Source organism: Mugil cephalus, chromosome 19, assembly GCF_022458985.1.
Source record: "Mugil cephalus isolate CIBA_MC_2020 chromosome 19, CIBA_Mcephalus_1.1, whole genome shotgun sequence".
Lineage (NCBI taxonomy): Eukaryota > Metazoa > Chordata > Actinopteri > Mugiliformes > Mugilidae > Mugil > Mugil cephalus.
Window position 1 is genome coordinate 5,622,424 of NC_061788.1, and position 15,201 is coordinate 5,637,624.

General features: G+C 42.7%; 1 protein-coding gene across 7 annotated transcripts in view; it reads left to right on the top strand.

Moving 5' to 3' along the window:
• LOC124997051 (disabled homolog 2-interacting protein-like) overlaps positions 1-15,201 on the top strand; it is a 152,713-nt gene that overhangs the window by 26,623 nt on the left and 110,889 nt on the right. For 2 of the 7 annotated variants that reach the window (XM_047570564.1, XM_047570565.1), the window contains exon 1: positions 395-656. The exons of 4 other annotated variants lie outside the window; for them this stretch is intronic. In XM_047570564.1, the coding sequence (XP_047426520.1) occupies positions 617-656 (40 nt within the window). In that variant the 5' untranslated portion in view covers positions 395-616. Of the gene's footprint in view, positions 1-394; positions 657-14,473; positions 14,614-15,201 lie in introns of those variants that run through there. One more of the 7 variants, XM_047570566.1, reaches the window with a different exon arrangement.

The following is a 15,201-nucleotide window of genomic DNA, read 5'->3' on the forward strand; positions in this document are numbered from 1 at the left end:
ACGGGGGTATCAGTAACATCCACATGAATGAATGCCATATCCCAAAGTTTCCCACCGTAAAAGTAAATTATCGCAAGATGATCAGCGATATTTACTCCTTACTCCCGTCAGTAGTTTTAATGTTAAAGTTGTTCTGCTACGTAATTTAATCTAGTTCCCTTTCTAAAGCGGAAAAAAAGTGATCAAAGTGGAAAAATGCTGCGCTACCACAACACTCTCCACCCAAATATCTCTCGCTCTCTCTCTCTCTCTCTCTCTCCATGTGGAAACTGCTCCTCTCTCTGTTCTCCCTCCCATTCTGTGCTCTGTTGTAGTCTCTTTCTCTCCCTCTCCCTCTCTCTCTCTCTCTCTCTTCCTCTCGCTCCCTGCTCTCCAGAGAGGGGGCTCAGTCAGACAGATGTAACACGGTGGTAGAAGCCTGAGCTGAGCTGGCAGGCTGCAGGGGCCAGACCAGAGCCAGCAGCTCCGACCGGAGAGGACAGCGGAGCAGAGGAGATAAAGCAGCGGCGGCGGCGCGGAGCAGCCTCAGTGTAGTTGCGGCGCAGTTACCGAATTAACTTTTCGCCCTGGGATATGGATGTGTTGATCCGGGCGCTCATCACCCTGTGAATTTAACATGGACCCTGACGCCAGCGCGCATTCAGAGGCGCAGCATGGTGAGTGTTATTTGAAGGGCGGGAGGGAAAAGACGAGAAATGATGAAAAGTGATTCAGTGGAAAAAGTTGAGGATCACATTCGGGAACAAGGAAGTTGGGTCACATGGTTTAATAGTTAGGCTCTCCGTTTGGCTCTTGAGCTGTTGACTGGGGCCTCTGTGGTCAGTCATGAATAGGTCTTCAGTCTGTTTTGTGGAGTAGGGGGTTAAGGGGTGAAGGGTGTTACATGGCAATGTCATGAAATCAACTGCCCGTTCAAGACTTTCTTGTTTTAATGTCTTTTTTTTTTTTGCCCTTACTGTAGGATTAAAAAGTTTTCGGCTTGATTATCATACGTTGGATGAATCCTCTCTGGGGTTCGCCTCGTTAAATTTTTGAGTGTTTTTGGTGCGAGCTTCATAGTGTAGGAAGCTCTCCTCTTGGTCTTTGAATAGAATAATTAACTGTGGCATATGCGAGGGCCGTGGGTGTACCATTTCTGCTCAAACGCAGCGAGATAATTTGATGGTTATGTGAAGCCGGATAGTGGTTGCGCCGTGTGGGTGTTTGTGTTAGAGACACAGAGCAGCACGAAAAGAATGAAAGCAGGAGACAGAGGGAAAGAGAAGGGGCAGAGACAGAAAGAGAAAGAGTTATGTACACAAATAAATCCAGGGGGATCTAGGCTGCACTGTAGGCCAGCGAGTGTTCACTCTTTCTCTTCCCCCTCATTTTCCGCTGCCTCCGTTTTTTCTTTTTCTTTTTCTTCCTCCACTCCAAATGTTAGAGCCTAAACTAGATAGTTAAAAGGCAGAAAAAGTGGTGTATTATTAACTGGGCCAGAAAAGACGATGTTTTGTCTTTATGGCCAACGGGAAGGACTATGCTGCGCTGCTGATGAAGAATGTGGTTAACGGAATGAGTCAACAGACAGCATATTTCCAAGAGACCGTAGTTTCTCTTTGCCAGCGTCTAAGCCACATGCTTTATGCGCTGGGCCGCCTGCCACAACGGAGAAGGAAAGGCAGAGAAAAGGGAAAGAAAACTGCTAAAGACGAAACTTTAGCGTTTTTATCCATCTCCTGAGACGTGGAACTTCTGTTAACGATCTAACAAATAAGTGAGAACATTGGGCTTTTTCTCACCTTCACAGTCACGTCTCTCAAAATATAATGTAGTCATCATGCGGTAATATTCACCGTCTCCTGTCAACCAGCCAGCCAGACTCCCCCAATGTATATACAGCCTCAGAGGATCCCTTCTAAGGGCTCAGTATAAATAGAAAAGTGAGAGTAGAAAGGGCAATAATCTGATATCATCTGATTACATTCTCACCTTAGGCTTGCGAGCCTCGGGAAGAAGTTCGCGCTTCCTAAGCCTTGCGGGCATCGATTTTCACTCCATCTCTCTCACACATACACTCACATACCACTTCTGTTATTCGAAACAAATCTAAGAGCAAATTCTTGCTGTGCGTTTCCACGTTCATACGTTACACATCGATTTGTGTATTTTCTGTGTCGCACAGGGTCTGCGCATCTACTTCTTTCCTGTTTCTATATATGGAAATCTGAGAACTGCTGATGCTGGAGAAACGCTCCCACTCTATATAGCTTTAAAATTAATAAATAAATCAGTCATCTGGCAGGCTGCTGTGAAGGTGTTCATGTGAATATTTATCGTTGTTGTTAGGGATATCCCGATCAAGGTTTCATCTATGAACCTTAGGGATATACCAAATCAAATATCAACAGAGCTGCCCAGTGCACAGTCAAGGTAATGTAACCGGTGCAATTTTAATAGTACTGAGTGTTAATATCTCTGGATTAACATGAAGCAATATCACTTTTATTTGTAGGAGCAAAAGCACTGCCCACGGCTTGACAGGCCAATATCATCCCTAGCTTTTTTTATATTTTGCATTGCCTCTCAAAACGACATTTTCCCTATTGGTTTAGCATTTTCTTGTCTGAATAACACAAAATTCCAACCACAGGAATTGACGGCTCATCCAAGAAGCCCAAGAAACTGATGAACAAAAATCAGATCTGTTACATTTTTTGGTCTCGTCTATTTCCCAAAGCAACTACTCTCGTCGTTTCCCTCCAGAGGTTGCTTTTTTGCTTGAGTAAAATAAGGCACCTCATTACATTCGCTGTGTTGAAAGTAACTTTCATATTTCCATCCAGTGAAATGCTAGCATTGCTGTAGCTTTGAAGCTCCGACTTGGTTATTTTTGCCAGAAAACTTTGGGTAACAGCTGTTTGCGTCCCACTAAGGCTGGGTGTCATAAAGGATCGCAATTTTGCAATGGTGTCAGCTTTGCTTTAGCAGATACCGATGCCCGGATTGGCTCCAACACTGGTCCTCAATTCTTATCACAATATGAATTTTATTGTATACTATTTCAACCCCACAGTCAGTTCCCAATGGAGTGGCTCTTGGCCAAAAATGGTTGCTTGGGGAAGTCAGGCTGGCTGCCAGGTTAAAGTTGTAGTACACTTCCTTAGGGATAAACTGAAAATCCCACTTCACATATGGCTATTTTCAAGCAGCCATGTCTTTGATATGCATCAGAATGATATTGGAATTGATTACATCTAGTCTGGCTGGTTTATAAGAGCATGCAGAAATGAGAGATGTTTCAGGGAGTGAAGTAGAAAGGGTGTGCCAAAAAAAGTCCTTATCCATGGCCTTCATTGACATGTAAATAGGTCTCCCAAGTTTTTGTCCTAGATGAGAAAGGTTGAGTGCCGGCTCCTGTACCAGAGGAGAAAACACAAAGACACTAAGAAGCCTTGTGCCAGATAGATAGTAGATAGGGAGATTAAACCAGCTGAGATTTCCCAGATGACTTTTGTGGAAGGCAAGAAGCTTTTCTCTTATTTTACATTTCGAAGTGAATTAATATTTCTGACTACGCTTCTAAAATTACCAATATATCATCCAGATGATACTGCGGTCTTTTGGTCGAAAGTGCTGCGGGGCTTTGTCTTGAAGAATGTTCAGCTTTTAATAAAAGATTTATTCTTGCTTGTGTTGTCATGTGCTAAAATCTGGGCAGACTCTGGAGCTGGGTGGCACAGTGAGTGTGAATTTAGGAACTGGGCTGTCTGCTTAGAACTTATAATCCAGTTTTACGAGAGTGAACACTATCTTACCAGACCCCATGGCCTATTCAACTTAATACAGGAGACTAAGCTGTGATGCTGTAGCCTTGGAAGACTGATACAAATATGGTGTTTAGTCTGTCTTGTTTCCATCTGTGAATGTTTATGTTTGTGGGACTGTGTGTGTGTTTCTGCACTCACATCTGTAGGGAAACAATTCGTCGATTTAAAACCTTTGGTGCAAAGGCATTTTTAGTTTTGTGTTGTAGTTAGACTGTCCAAGCTCTTTCAGTTTACTTTATTTTAACATTTTTTTTTTTACCAGTTAGCAGCCAACTCAGCCTGTCTGGCTGCAGTTCCATGGAGCTAGGTAGTGTACAGTAAGCAATTTGTAGGCCCAATAAATGTTGGCCTTTGATAGCAAGACCATGAGCAAAAATAGGCTTAAATGTTGCTGAGTTGGATAACGTTTGTTCTGTGATTGTATATATCACTGAACCCTACATTTTTTATGTGAAATGAAGCCCCATCCACTAACATGGTGAATCTTGTGACCTATACTGCAGCCAGTCACTAGGGGGAGCTCTACTCGCTTTACTGTTGAGAAGCTGTTCTACTGTCCACCTTTATACAGTCTATGCTTTGAACCTGCAATAATTGATTTTTGGGGGGCAACAGAAACAACTTGTGAACACACCATGTACATTACTATCAGCCTTTACGTAGGGATCTCCTACCAATGTCAACTTTTGTAAATAGTAGTACTTACAATTGGCAGTGCTGTGAAGCAAAATGCTGCAATTTCGTCGATATCTTTATATCATATCTGAGTCTTTTTCATACCTGTCTACTGGTTAGCAGTGAGTCAGAAATACTCTTAGCTACAGGATCTTTTTATAGGTTGGTTGAGCTTCACCCGAATGTCGTCCAGATGATAATAGGAAGGCTAGGGTCCATTTATTTATTTGTTTTAAATAAAACCTCAAAAGATCCTTGTTAACAATCTAATTTGCCCATCGCTAACTTGCGTGTTTTTGTTGATTTTTTTTATTTATTGGCGGTTGACAAACCAGTTTAGAGGTACACTGCCGCCACCTACTGGTGCCTGTGAGTACAGACTGTGAGTATGTTGCTGCAAAGTGATACTGATTCTGTCAGAATTGAAGATTATTACTTCATACTGTAATTTGCGTAGCCAGCATGTTAGCATGTATAGGGTACCCTACTACCCTAGCATTAATACAAGAGCAGAAGTACATGCTACAAACAAGTCAAATAAAAAACTCTTTCTTTTAGCCTCCAGGCGGTAATGCAAGTGGCACTGGATTAGTTGGTCTGGAAAATACTGTAAGGAGTGTTTTTAAATGGCAGGCTGTGTGTCAAGTGTGGTATTTCTTCACTGAAATACCTCTCATGTTATTTCAGAATGAAAACCAAACATTTCTGATATATGGACTTATTTTATTTCAGTTCACAAGCTGTTGCACTTCCGTTAATACCGGGCCACATGCTTATTCATAAAAACTTTGCAAGTCTTAAAACCTAACATATATTTCAGATTCAGATTGCGTCGACTGTCAACTGATTGGATTTCACACTTTCAGAATTCTTCTCAAAAACATCTCAAGCTGCTGCTTGTAATTGGATTTTACTTCCACGTTTTATATTTGACTTTATCTGTGAGGGAGGCTGTGAATGCTTCTGAATATAGAGGGAAAGGGACACACACATCACACACATTTGCAGCCATGCAGATGCACAAGGAGATTCCTATTTGCATAATGCACAACATCAAGAACAGAAAAGCTAAAGAAAAATAGAAAAATATATGCTTAAAAATGGTCATATTAGAAGTATTAGGCTAATTCAAAAGGCGTTTGAAGAAAGGCAACTGGAATTGTAGAATTTCTTGAAGATGTTTCGCCACTCATCCGAGTAGCTTCTTCAGTTCTGAGAGACTGGTGGGAAGTTGCAGGAAAACTCTGTGGGTAAAACCCATCAGAAACTTGCTTGACTTGTTTCTGTAATAACCAGAAACTGGTGCCACCTCAACTTCCCACCAATCCTTTAGGATTACCATGACCTGGATGACTGAGAACCATCACAGACAAGTATTAGGTCATCCTTAAGGAAGTCAGGGACACATTTTTGTTGACCCTGTGTTTTTCGAATCATGTCCAAAAGTGTCTGGGTCCTAATGTTACCTCTGTCCCATTTGGGACATTGCTTCAAGTGGTTGAGGAAGAAATTAGTATAATGGAAATGTTGTGTGTCTGATTGAGTCTTTGACCTTTTGGTCACTTTACCCTAATATCTGAGGAAAGCGAGAACAAACATGCTCTTTGGAGTGTGTTTGATTTTACAGCACAAGTCAAACCAATCACACATTACACCAAAGTAAAGATAGATGCGTCTGAAAGCATTGTGTTGTTCTTTGTAACTTAATGATTGTGTGCAGGAGACATTGAGAGGATCAAACGCCGCTAACATGTCTGTCTCCAGCGTAGCAATCTGCTGAGTGTGATGTTGGGTTTCTTTGTCTATTACAGTGTGTAATTTGTCCGTCTGTGGTACAGAACCACAGTAAAGCAATTGGTAAATAAATTAAATGATCAGTTTCTCGTGGTCTGTGTCTCTCAGTTGTCGGCTCCCCTGTTTGTTTTTAGACTGTTTTGTTTACAGCTATATAGCTGTCATTTATGTATGTGCCAGTAACAACAAAAGAAAAAATCCAATCCCTAGATCTGAAAGCACCCCTCCAACCAGATATGTCTGTCTTCTAAGTAATCTCCTTTGTCTGACCAGTCACTGATACACAATGCAGACTTTACGTCTCTCTTGGAAGTACAAACTAAGTAGTTTTCCATTTTTAAAACAGATCAACCTCTTGAGAGACTGAAAAGGTTCATGAAAGAGGTTTATTGACCCTGACTCATGGTTTGTGACCAAGTGGATTTACACAATAGTAAAAGTGGGAGTACTGTATGTGTAGAGTTGCACACTATACACCGATCAGACCTAACATTATGACCAGTGTCAGGAGACATGAATAACATCAACCATCTAATAATAATCCAGTGTTTTGCTGGATGCTTTTGCACCTGGCATTCAAGTGGATATTACTTTGACATGTAGCACCCACCTAGACCAAACCAGGCACCCCCACCCCATAGCAACTACGCTCCTTGATGACAGCAGCACACACACACAAACATTTTAGGAACAACTGTTGACCTGGTCTCCAAATTTGTTAGATCCCAAACCGATCAAGTATCTGTAGGATGATCCAGAGAGGTCCCTACCCCCAACCCCTAGGACCCAAAGACCCCCACTAACAACATTCTGTTGCCAGACACCACACGACACCCTCAGAAGACCCACGTCCATTTTCCGACAACTGTTTTGGAGGCACAAGGGAGACCTACACAATATTAGGAAGGTGGTCAAAATGTCATGCCTGATTGGGGTACGCTATGATGATGGACGTAGCTGAGCTCTAACCAAAAGAGACACCCCTGTGAGGTACACACGGTGAAATCTCATCAAACACTCAGAACTAGTCTGGTGATGGTGGTTATAAATAACGCTGTAAAAGCAGAGCTAAGCAATAACCTCAGAGAGCTGACTTGTGGCCAGCAGCAACAGTGGCAAGACTCCATTTGGCCACATTTGTCAGAAACTCTCCCTGATGGGACACTGTCAGTCAGGGATGGAGAATCACTGAAACGGTACATAAAATAAACGCAAGAAAGGAAAGGATGTAGGAGACTATAGAACGTTAATGGAAAATATAACATGTGTGTCCAAATATAGATTGTGCTTAAGCTGCTAATTATATAGACGTAAAGCATGTTGGCATGGTTTGCATGCAGGAATGCTTATGTGTACATTTAAGCATTTGCTGTGTGTGTGGAAGATAAAGTGTCAGACCCTGAGCCAAACACAACCATGAGCCTGTTACATGCTCACAACAAATTCACACTGGGAATGTGCTTTTCGCGTCTCTGTAAATCTTCCGTCCCCACACTGAGCAAAGAGTGCCAGAGAGGCTGAGAGCGGTGAGGGAATGAGCCGAGGAAAGACGCCACGGAAAATGTCGACTGTGTGACGTGAAAGGTAGCTGCTAAATTCAGAAGGAGCATGCGTCCCAGCAGGGCTTAAGCAGCTTCCTTCTAATCATATTCTAATCAAAGCAGGATGCTAGAATTGCACGATAACCTGATTTTAATCAGCGTTTTGTTTGTATCCGTCTTCATTGTTTACGTGGTTTATACCAAGTTGCGGATCTGTGATAATCCAGTATTTTATTTCAGTACTAGTGCTGGTGGGAAAACACAGTCATTTGAAATTATAACGTTGCAGAAGCAAGAAGATGAAGCTTAAGGGGTTCAATATCTGTACAGTCAGGGTTAAGGTTAGAGCCACTGGCTGTTTTGTGTTTAATGGTTGTCCTATGACCATTTAACAGTTAAAAATGGTGAACAGAAATACTGATGTTACATGTATTCAAACTATTAAAAACACAAAAGCTTTAACTTCATATAAAGATGGACAAACCCTTCTTGTTGTCACCCATATTACTCTTAAAGACCTAAAGACCGTTGCTATCTTGCCAGTGCCTGACTCTTCCTGATTCCTGGCTAATTTAAAAATGGAGGTGGAGCGTGACCAGAGAACCTGTCTGGGCATGCACCTTAATTATGCGTAACTTTAGGTTTTGATATAATTTAAAGGTCTAAATCAGTTATACACCGATCTGCCATAACATTATTGACCATCTTGTGACAATCCAGTGTTCTCCTGGGAAATCTTTGGACCTGACATTCATGTGTATGTTGCTCAGACATGTAGCAACCACCTAGACCAGACCAGGTAGCCCCACCCCATAGCAATGACACTCCTTGATGACCAACCCCAGCAGGATGTAGCCACACTCAGACAGACACACACAAAAATGGTTCAGGAACAACTCAAAAAAAATTTGACCTGGCATTCAAATTCACTACATCCCAAACTGATCAAGTATCTGTGGGATGATCCACAGAGGCCCCTCCCCTCATGGGTTTAGGGGAGGGGGTATCGGCTATTGTTTGGAGCTTGCCTAAAGTGGCCAGTCAAGAAATACGGCCCCCATTCCGTTTAACCTATTGCGTCATGTATTAGTTGTTCATAGTTGTTAATGTTTGTTCTTCTGGCTCTGTTTACCTTCTTCTTCTGTGACCAACTTCCTTGGATGTTTTTGTTCTGGGGTCAGTGCAGCGCATACAAGCGCTGTCCAGTTAAAGTCCAATTAAGGTCTATATATGGCAGGGAAAATGGATTTCCAATCGCATTCTGGTGTCTTAATTGCATAAGGAGAACTCTGATTTTAGCCAGAGTCACGTGTTTACATGCTGTCCAGTTAAAGTTGGATTAAGGCAATAATTATTTTTTTCACATGCATGTAAACATACTGAATGTTGTTTTTGGGACTTTTGATTTTTTCAGAGCCCTTCGCCTGGGTAATTGTGCTGGCGTTCAACTGTTTATGTGTGTTTTTATTAGTTTATAAGCTGCAATTGTTGTTACCTAAGATGAGTCAGAAAGTAATCAAATGAAGACAAATAGAGCTTTCAGAGAATCCAAGCAGCATGGAAAAGTCTACGAGTACAAATCCTCCCAGCAAATCTGTGATCAGATCAAAGTAAAGTCAACAACATCTCACATGGAAGAGGTTGGGTGGTTGAGGGTTGAGAACTACATTAGGACACCAAACAACATTTGCATGCTGGTGCATCAGCTTAAACTGACTCAGTACTCCATTTTTATTCGCTGAGGTTTTCAGAGTATATCATTCTGCAAGATGAGTTTCAGGGGATTTTAATTTTCCCTTTATGAGATAAGTGACAGTAAAGAGTGTCATAAAACATATGAGGGGGGAGAGAGAGAGAGAAAAAGGCGTTAAAGAAATGTGATAAAGGTCTTCATGAAACTGGGGCCTTGGCAGTTACATGGTGTTCACGCTGGACTGCCCCAGTTCGAGCCTTTTATGTGTTGAATTCCCTTTGGAATGGTTCCACAAAAAGCACTTGCTGGCATGGTAGGCATGGTAGCAGGCTGACCCCACGTGCCACACACAAGTGCCTTTGTCTCCAAAAAAAAAAAAAAAAATGGCAGATGTTGGCATTCCTGCATGTCCCATGTCCGTCCCGCTCTTCACCCAGCTGGAATACATATTCTCTTTTCAACGGGTCGACTAATGAGAGGAAACAACACGCAATTTTGTGTGTTAATCTTTTCTCTGACTCAGCGTTTCGAGGTTTCTCGTGCACTGAGTTATGCCTTAGAATACTCATTTAGATTTATTTTGTAGTATGTAAGGGCTCTCTTCTTCTTTTATTCTGTCTCTTCTGTTTTCTCGTTTTTTCTGACATCCTGCATTTCAGCGGTCACATCTCTGTTTTCCAAACGAATGAAGATTTATCTGTCCCTCGCATTTTCCCGTGTTCCTAGACACAAACACACACAAATCGACTCGGGGAAATAAACAGAGTGACAGGGGGATGAGGGGATTAGAGACACTGAAAGGGAGGCAAACAAAGAAGTGAGATAAAAGGAGAGGTGTGCCGGAGTTGTCTGCAGGAATGGACCTCACTTTTAGTCTTTGTGTAACTCTATAGCCCACATACCAAAGTGCTCGCTCACTCACTATCACTTCAGCCTTTTTGGTTTCTGTCATTCCCATTTTTACTCCCTTGGGTTTTTTTGTGTTTTTTTCCCGGTAATTGTTTGCTCAGATCAGAGCTTAGCCTAATTTTAGCTTAAAAACAGCTTAGGTGGAAACGAAGGGGTTCTCAAAACATTAACCTGCCACTGTCATCATTTAATGGAGGATTACATCAGTAAAGCTCTGCACACTTGTGATTAATACCTGTGGATATCAGCGCCCGCCGCATCCAGAGTGGGACGTCACTCTGCTTTTCTGAAAGTAGAAAAGCAGAGTGGATATAAAGCACCGCTAATTGTCACAAACCGTTTGGGAAATTTGGAAGTCATTAAGCCACGTCTCACAAAAAATAAAAAAGCAGTAATCCCTCAACCAATAGCTGTCAAATAACTCTCATCGCCGAGCGTTTGGCACAACTACGAACAAAGACAAACTCCGACAACAAGACGTTCGCTTCGCTTAACTGCCGCCTTTCATAGTTAAGCTGGATGCCTGAGAAGCAAGGAACATATGAAAGTAATAGATGAACACATTTATCCCATCTTCAACAGTGACTCTGACAGAATGCTTCTCTACCAGAACAATTTGTATCGTTTTATATTTACTGGATATGAGTGGAAACATGAAACTGGAACTTTTTTCTTTTTTCATTCTGACTTGTCTCACTATGTTTCTCGCTGGTTTCATCACAAGTTTAAAAGCGGTAAAATTCCCAAAGCATCTTTTCTATCTTCTTCATTCTAACAGTAACGTTTGATCACAATGTATATGTTGTATATGTTTTATCTTCGTTATTCATCTTGGAATCTTGTATCACGTGTTTCCTAGTATCACATTCTTATTCTTGTTCGTATCATGTCTATTACCTACATGCTTTATCCAGATATATGTTTGAATTTATCCCCTTGCTTCTGCTGGTCTCCTCCTCTCCTTCTTTCTCTTCTGACTTACAGGAAGTTTGGCTTCTGTGATTGGTCCGCTTGGTAGTAATGTGTAGTAATGTGTGTAGTAATGTGTGTAGTATTTCCGACGGCTTCTCCATCTGTGCATTTTTCAAAGTGATTGTTTTGTATCAACAAAGATGAAACACATTGAGGAGAGGTTAAATGAGGAGGTTCGAAGGTACAAACAATTGTCAGGACAAATCAACAATTTCAGTCACCATTGTAGAAAGTGAAGCAGGAAGTAGAAACTAAAATTAGCCCACAAAATACACAGGGCCGACTAGCGGTAGGGTGGCTCACACCAAGTCTCAAGCAGATGGGTCTTTTCATATGAGACCCTTAGGAGGCTAGGGATCCCCTTTGTCCTGTCCTAGCCTGTCCCTTGTGTCCTTGGGCAAGACACAATGGCGGTGGTCATCGGTGCGAATTGGCAGCCATGTTTCCATCAGTCTGTTCCGACTGTGAGTGACTGTGTGAGCAATGTAAAGCGATTTTGAGGTCATTTTTACACCAGAGTTTCTCCCGACAGTCCACTTCACTTGGGCAGGAGTGAAAGACCAACCGAACTCTGGTGTGGACAGGGGTCTCGGTTCACTTGCAAGTGAACTCTGGTGCTGTTTCCAGGCAGCGTGAAGGCTCACTGGAGTAAACACAGGACCAAATGTCATAGTAATGCAATAGGCGCTGAAAACCAAAACAGACATGGCGAGAAGACAATTTTTTCCTCTGGTGCTGTTTCTTTTTCATTCAATTAGCGTTGATCACAAGAGAAATCTCTCTGCCTCGCTGTCATAGTGCCGGTTTGCTGAACCATGTGCATTTCAGAAAAAAAAAAGAATCACAATCCCCAACACAGCTAACTTCATCTGCCGCCATGTTTGCCGCTTGTATTCGGCGACAGCTGACTGTCGACTTTCTTTCGACCAGCTGTTTGTTTTTTGAGAGGGAGGGTGGGATTTCCCCTCCTACATCGTCCAAGTGCCCCTTTCAACCACGTGACGTTGCTCAGAAAGTTTGGTGAGCTTCATCAGTTGCAATTTGAAAGCAGAACTGAACCAAAAGATCTTCGTCTTGGTCAGGTGTGAAAACGACCTGAGCGTCTATTAGAGCTGGGTGGTTTGACCAGAAACGTGTACCATGGTATTTTTCAAAATTCTCACGGTATCATGTTATATCATGGTATTTTTTTTTTCATGCATGATTATGTGTCCTGAAATAAAATCCGGGGACATTTACAGCTTGGAGATTTAAAAAAAAAAAAAAAAATAAATGTTATCAAGATGAAATTAAGAAACACAAGACAATTACCGTTTCATTTACATTTATTCATATTTAAACTGCTATGTCTGTAATGTCAGAAGCAACAGGACCAGCTACCATAATAACTGCAGTTTTAGACGGGGGACAGGTCATCCAAATTGGGGACGTCTGGTCACAATAAAAAAAAAAAAAAGGATCTGCCGCTTACTTTTTCGTACATTTCCATGTTCACATCGCCTCATAGTGACGGAGTCGCACCATGTGTCTTTAGAAGCGCTACACTGAAAATGGTCTGAAACAGTGTCTGAAATAGTGTCCGAACACTATGTAATCAAATACACTGGTATGCCGGTATATTAAAAATTCATATCATAATAAAAAAAAAAAATTACCAGTATTCAGTATGAACCAGTATACCACCCAGCCCCAGTGTCTATGATAAAGTGTTATATAAAACTGATATATTATTATTACACTGTTAGTTTTTCCCTTACTATCATTATCTTGCTTAGTCTGGGGCAACTTTGGTTTCTGTAAATGCTTTATAGATAAAACTTTACTGAACCTTTAACACCAGTTGGCTTATTACCTAACTAATTGCCCAATTAAAAGCTAAACCAGCCTAAACACACTAATAAATATTTACAGCTGTAAACGTAGCAAAATGGGCACATGATGTGGAAACATTTCCAGAGGACTTTTTTTTTTTTTTTTTTTAATGTAATCCTTTTTTTCGCTCAGAGAAGATCATCATATGATATTTTTGTTACCCCCGGGGCTTGTTAGTGTGACTAGATGTGGTGGGAAGAGTTTGGGGGGGGGGACTAAGGTAAAGCAGGCAGGAGAAAAACTGGTGTGAAAAGCCAGGAGGAGGGGGGAGATCTGCTGTCACGTCTGGTCCGTGGACAAATGCCTCGCTTGACAAATGCCCGTCCAAGGACAAGAGCAGAAACACGACACTTTAGCAGGAAGGAGAGAGGAACGTGGGAAGAGGCGGCGAGAAATCATCTCAACTGCTCCTTCTTTACCTGTAAGCTCCTTAAATTTAGTCCCTCTCCCACGCAGAGGAAGCAGATTCGGCTTATTTCTTCTCCGCATCTCCGACTATCGATAGGTGCGCGGCTGCAAACAAACAATCACCCGGGGATGAAAAGATTGTTTAAACACACACCACTGTGGAAGGCAGTGGCCGGCAGACTCGAGCTAATGCTTTAAAGCTGGAGTGTGGTGGTGAGGCCCGGCCTGGCCCCGCGGTTTTTGGTCAGCCGCAACAAGGCCTCCGATTGGTTGGAAGTGAGGCAGGAATTCAACTCTCTGAGGTCTAAGCCCCGCCTCCTCCTCCTCCTCCTCCTCCTCCTTCTCCCGGCCCCGGGCGCTGAGGCACGACGGCATTCCCTGTGCATGAGCATGCACACACACACACACTCATTCTCCCTCTTTCTCTAATACGAAAGGGGGCTGTGGAGTTACAGGCGTTTGAAGAAGCAAGGAAGTGAGAGAAAGCAACAAAAAGACAAAGGGAGTCCTCCTCTCTCCTGCCTTCTGTTTGTGTGTGTGGGTGAGCTTTCTTTTTTTTTTTTTTTTTTTTTCTCTTTCCCTCTGTGAGGCTTGAGAAGGGGGAGGACCTGAGCCTCGGTGAGAGTCAATACCCCTGCAGGAGTTCCACGGGACCATACAAACTCCACCACTGAAACACACACAGACACACACCGGACAAGCATACTTCTTCAATCCTCTGCAGCTACCGCAGCCTGAATGAGTGCAAAACAGAAGGAGCAACAAGGCACGGAAGCAGGAGTGTGAGAGAGAGAGAGAGAGGGGGGTGGAGGTGGTGGTGGTGGTGGTGGTGGTGGGGAGGACAAATCTCTGGAGTTACTACTTGTTGCTGTTGGCTTTCTCTGTGGACCGAAGATGATTTTCCTTCTGCGTTCCCACCGGCGCCGGGGCCACATCTGAGGTGAGCAGCAAACAGCTCCACTTTATGTTTTGTTTTTCCCCTTTTTTATTTTTTTTTTTACTCACTAGCCTGTTACCGTGCAGGAAGAGAAGCAGGTCAGAACGTTTGGGAGCTTTTCTCTCGGTAGAATGGCAGACTAGAGGGGGGGTTGGAGGAAAGGAGGAGGAGGAGGTGTGGTGGAGGGAGGCTTTTTTTTTTTTACATGCCAGGGAAAGAAGAAGCGTTACCCCGCTGATCTGTCAAGAGAAGGACGCAAAGTGTGGGTAGGTGGGGAGAAGAGGGGAGAATAAATGCCTGTGAGAGCTGGGACGTTTGATTTTGAGCTGTGCTGAGCTACAAGTGGGACAACAGGAGATGAGAGACTTTGTTTCTGATTTATACCCCCCACACCCCCCCTTTTCTTTGGTGTTTGTGTGTTGTGCAGCTTGTGACAGAACCGGGAGACAAATATGACATTTGCTCACCTCCTGTGTCTCTTTGTGCGTCTCTTTGTGTGTGTGTGTGGTGTGTGTATTAGTCCCACTCCAGCCCTCCATTTCCAAGGTGGTGTTTAACCACTTCAACAGGTTGTAGTCTTCATTTATCAGC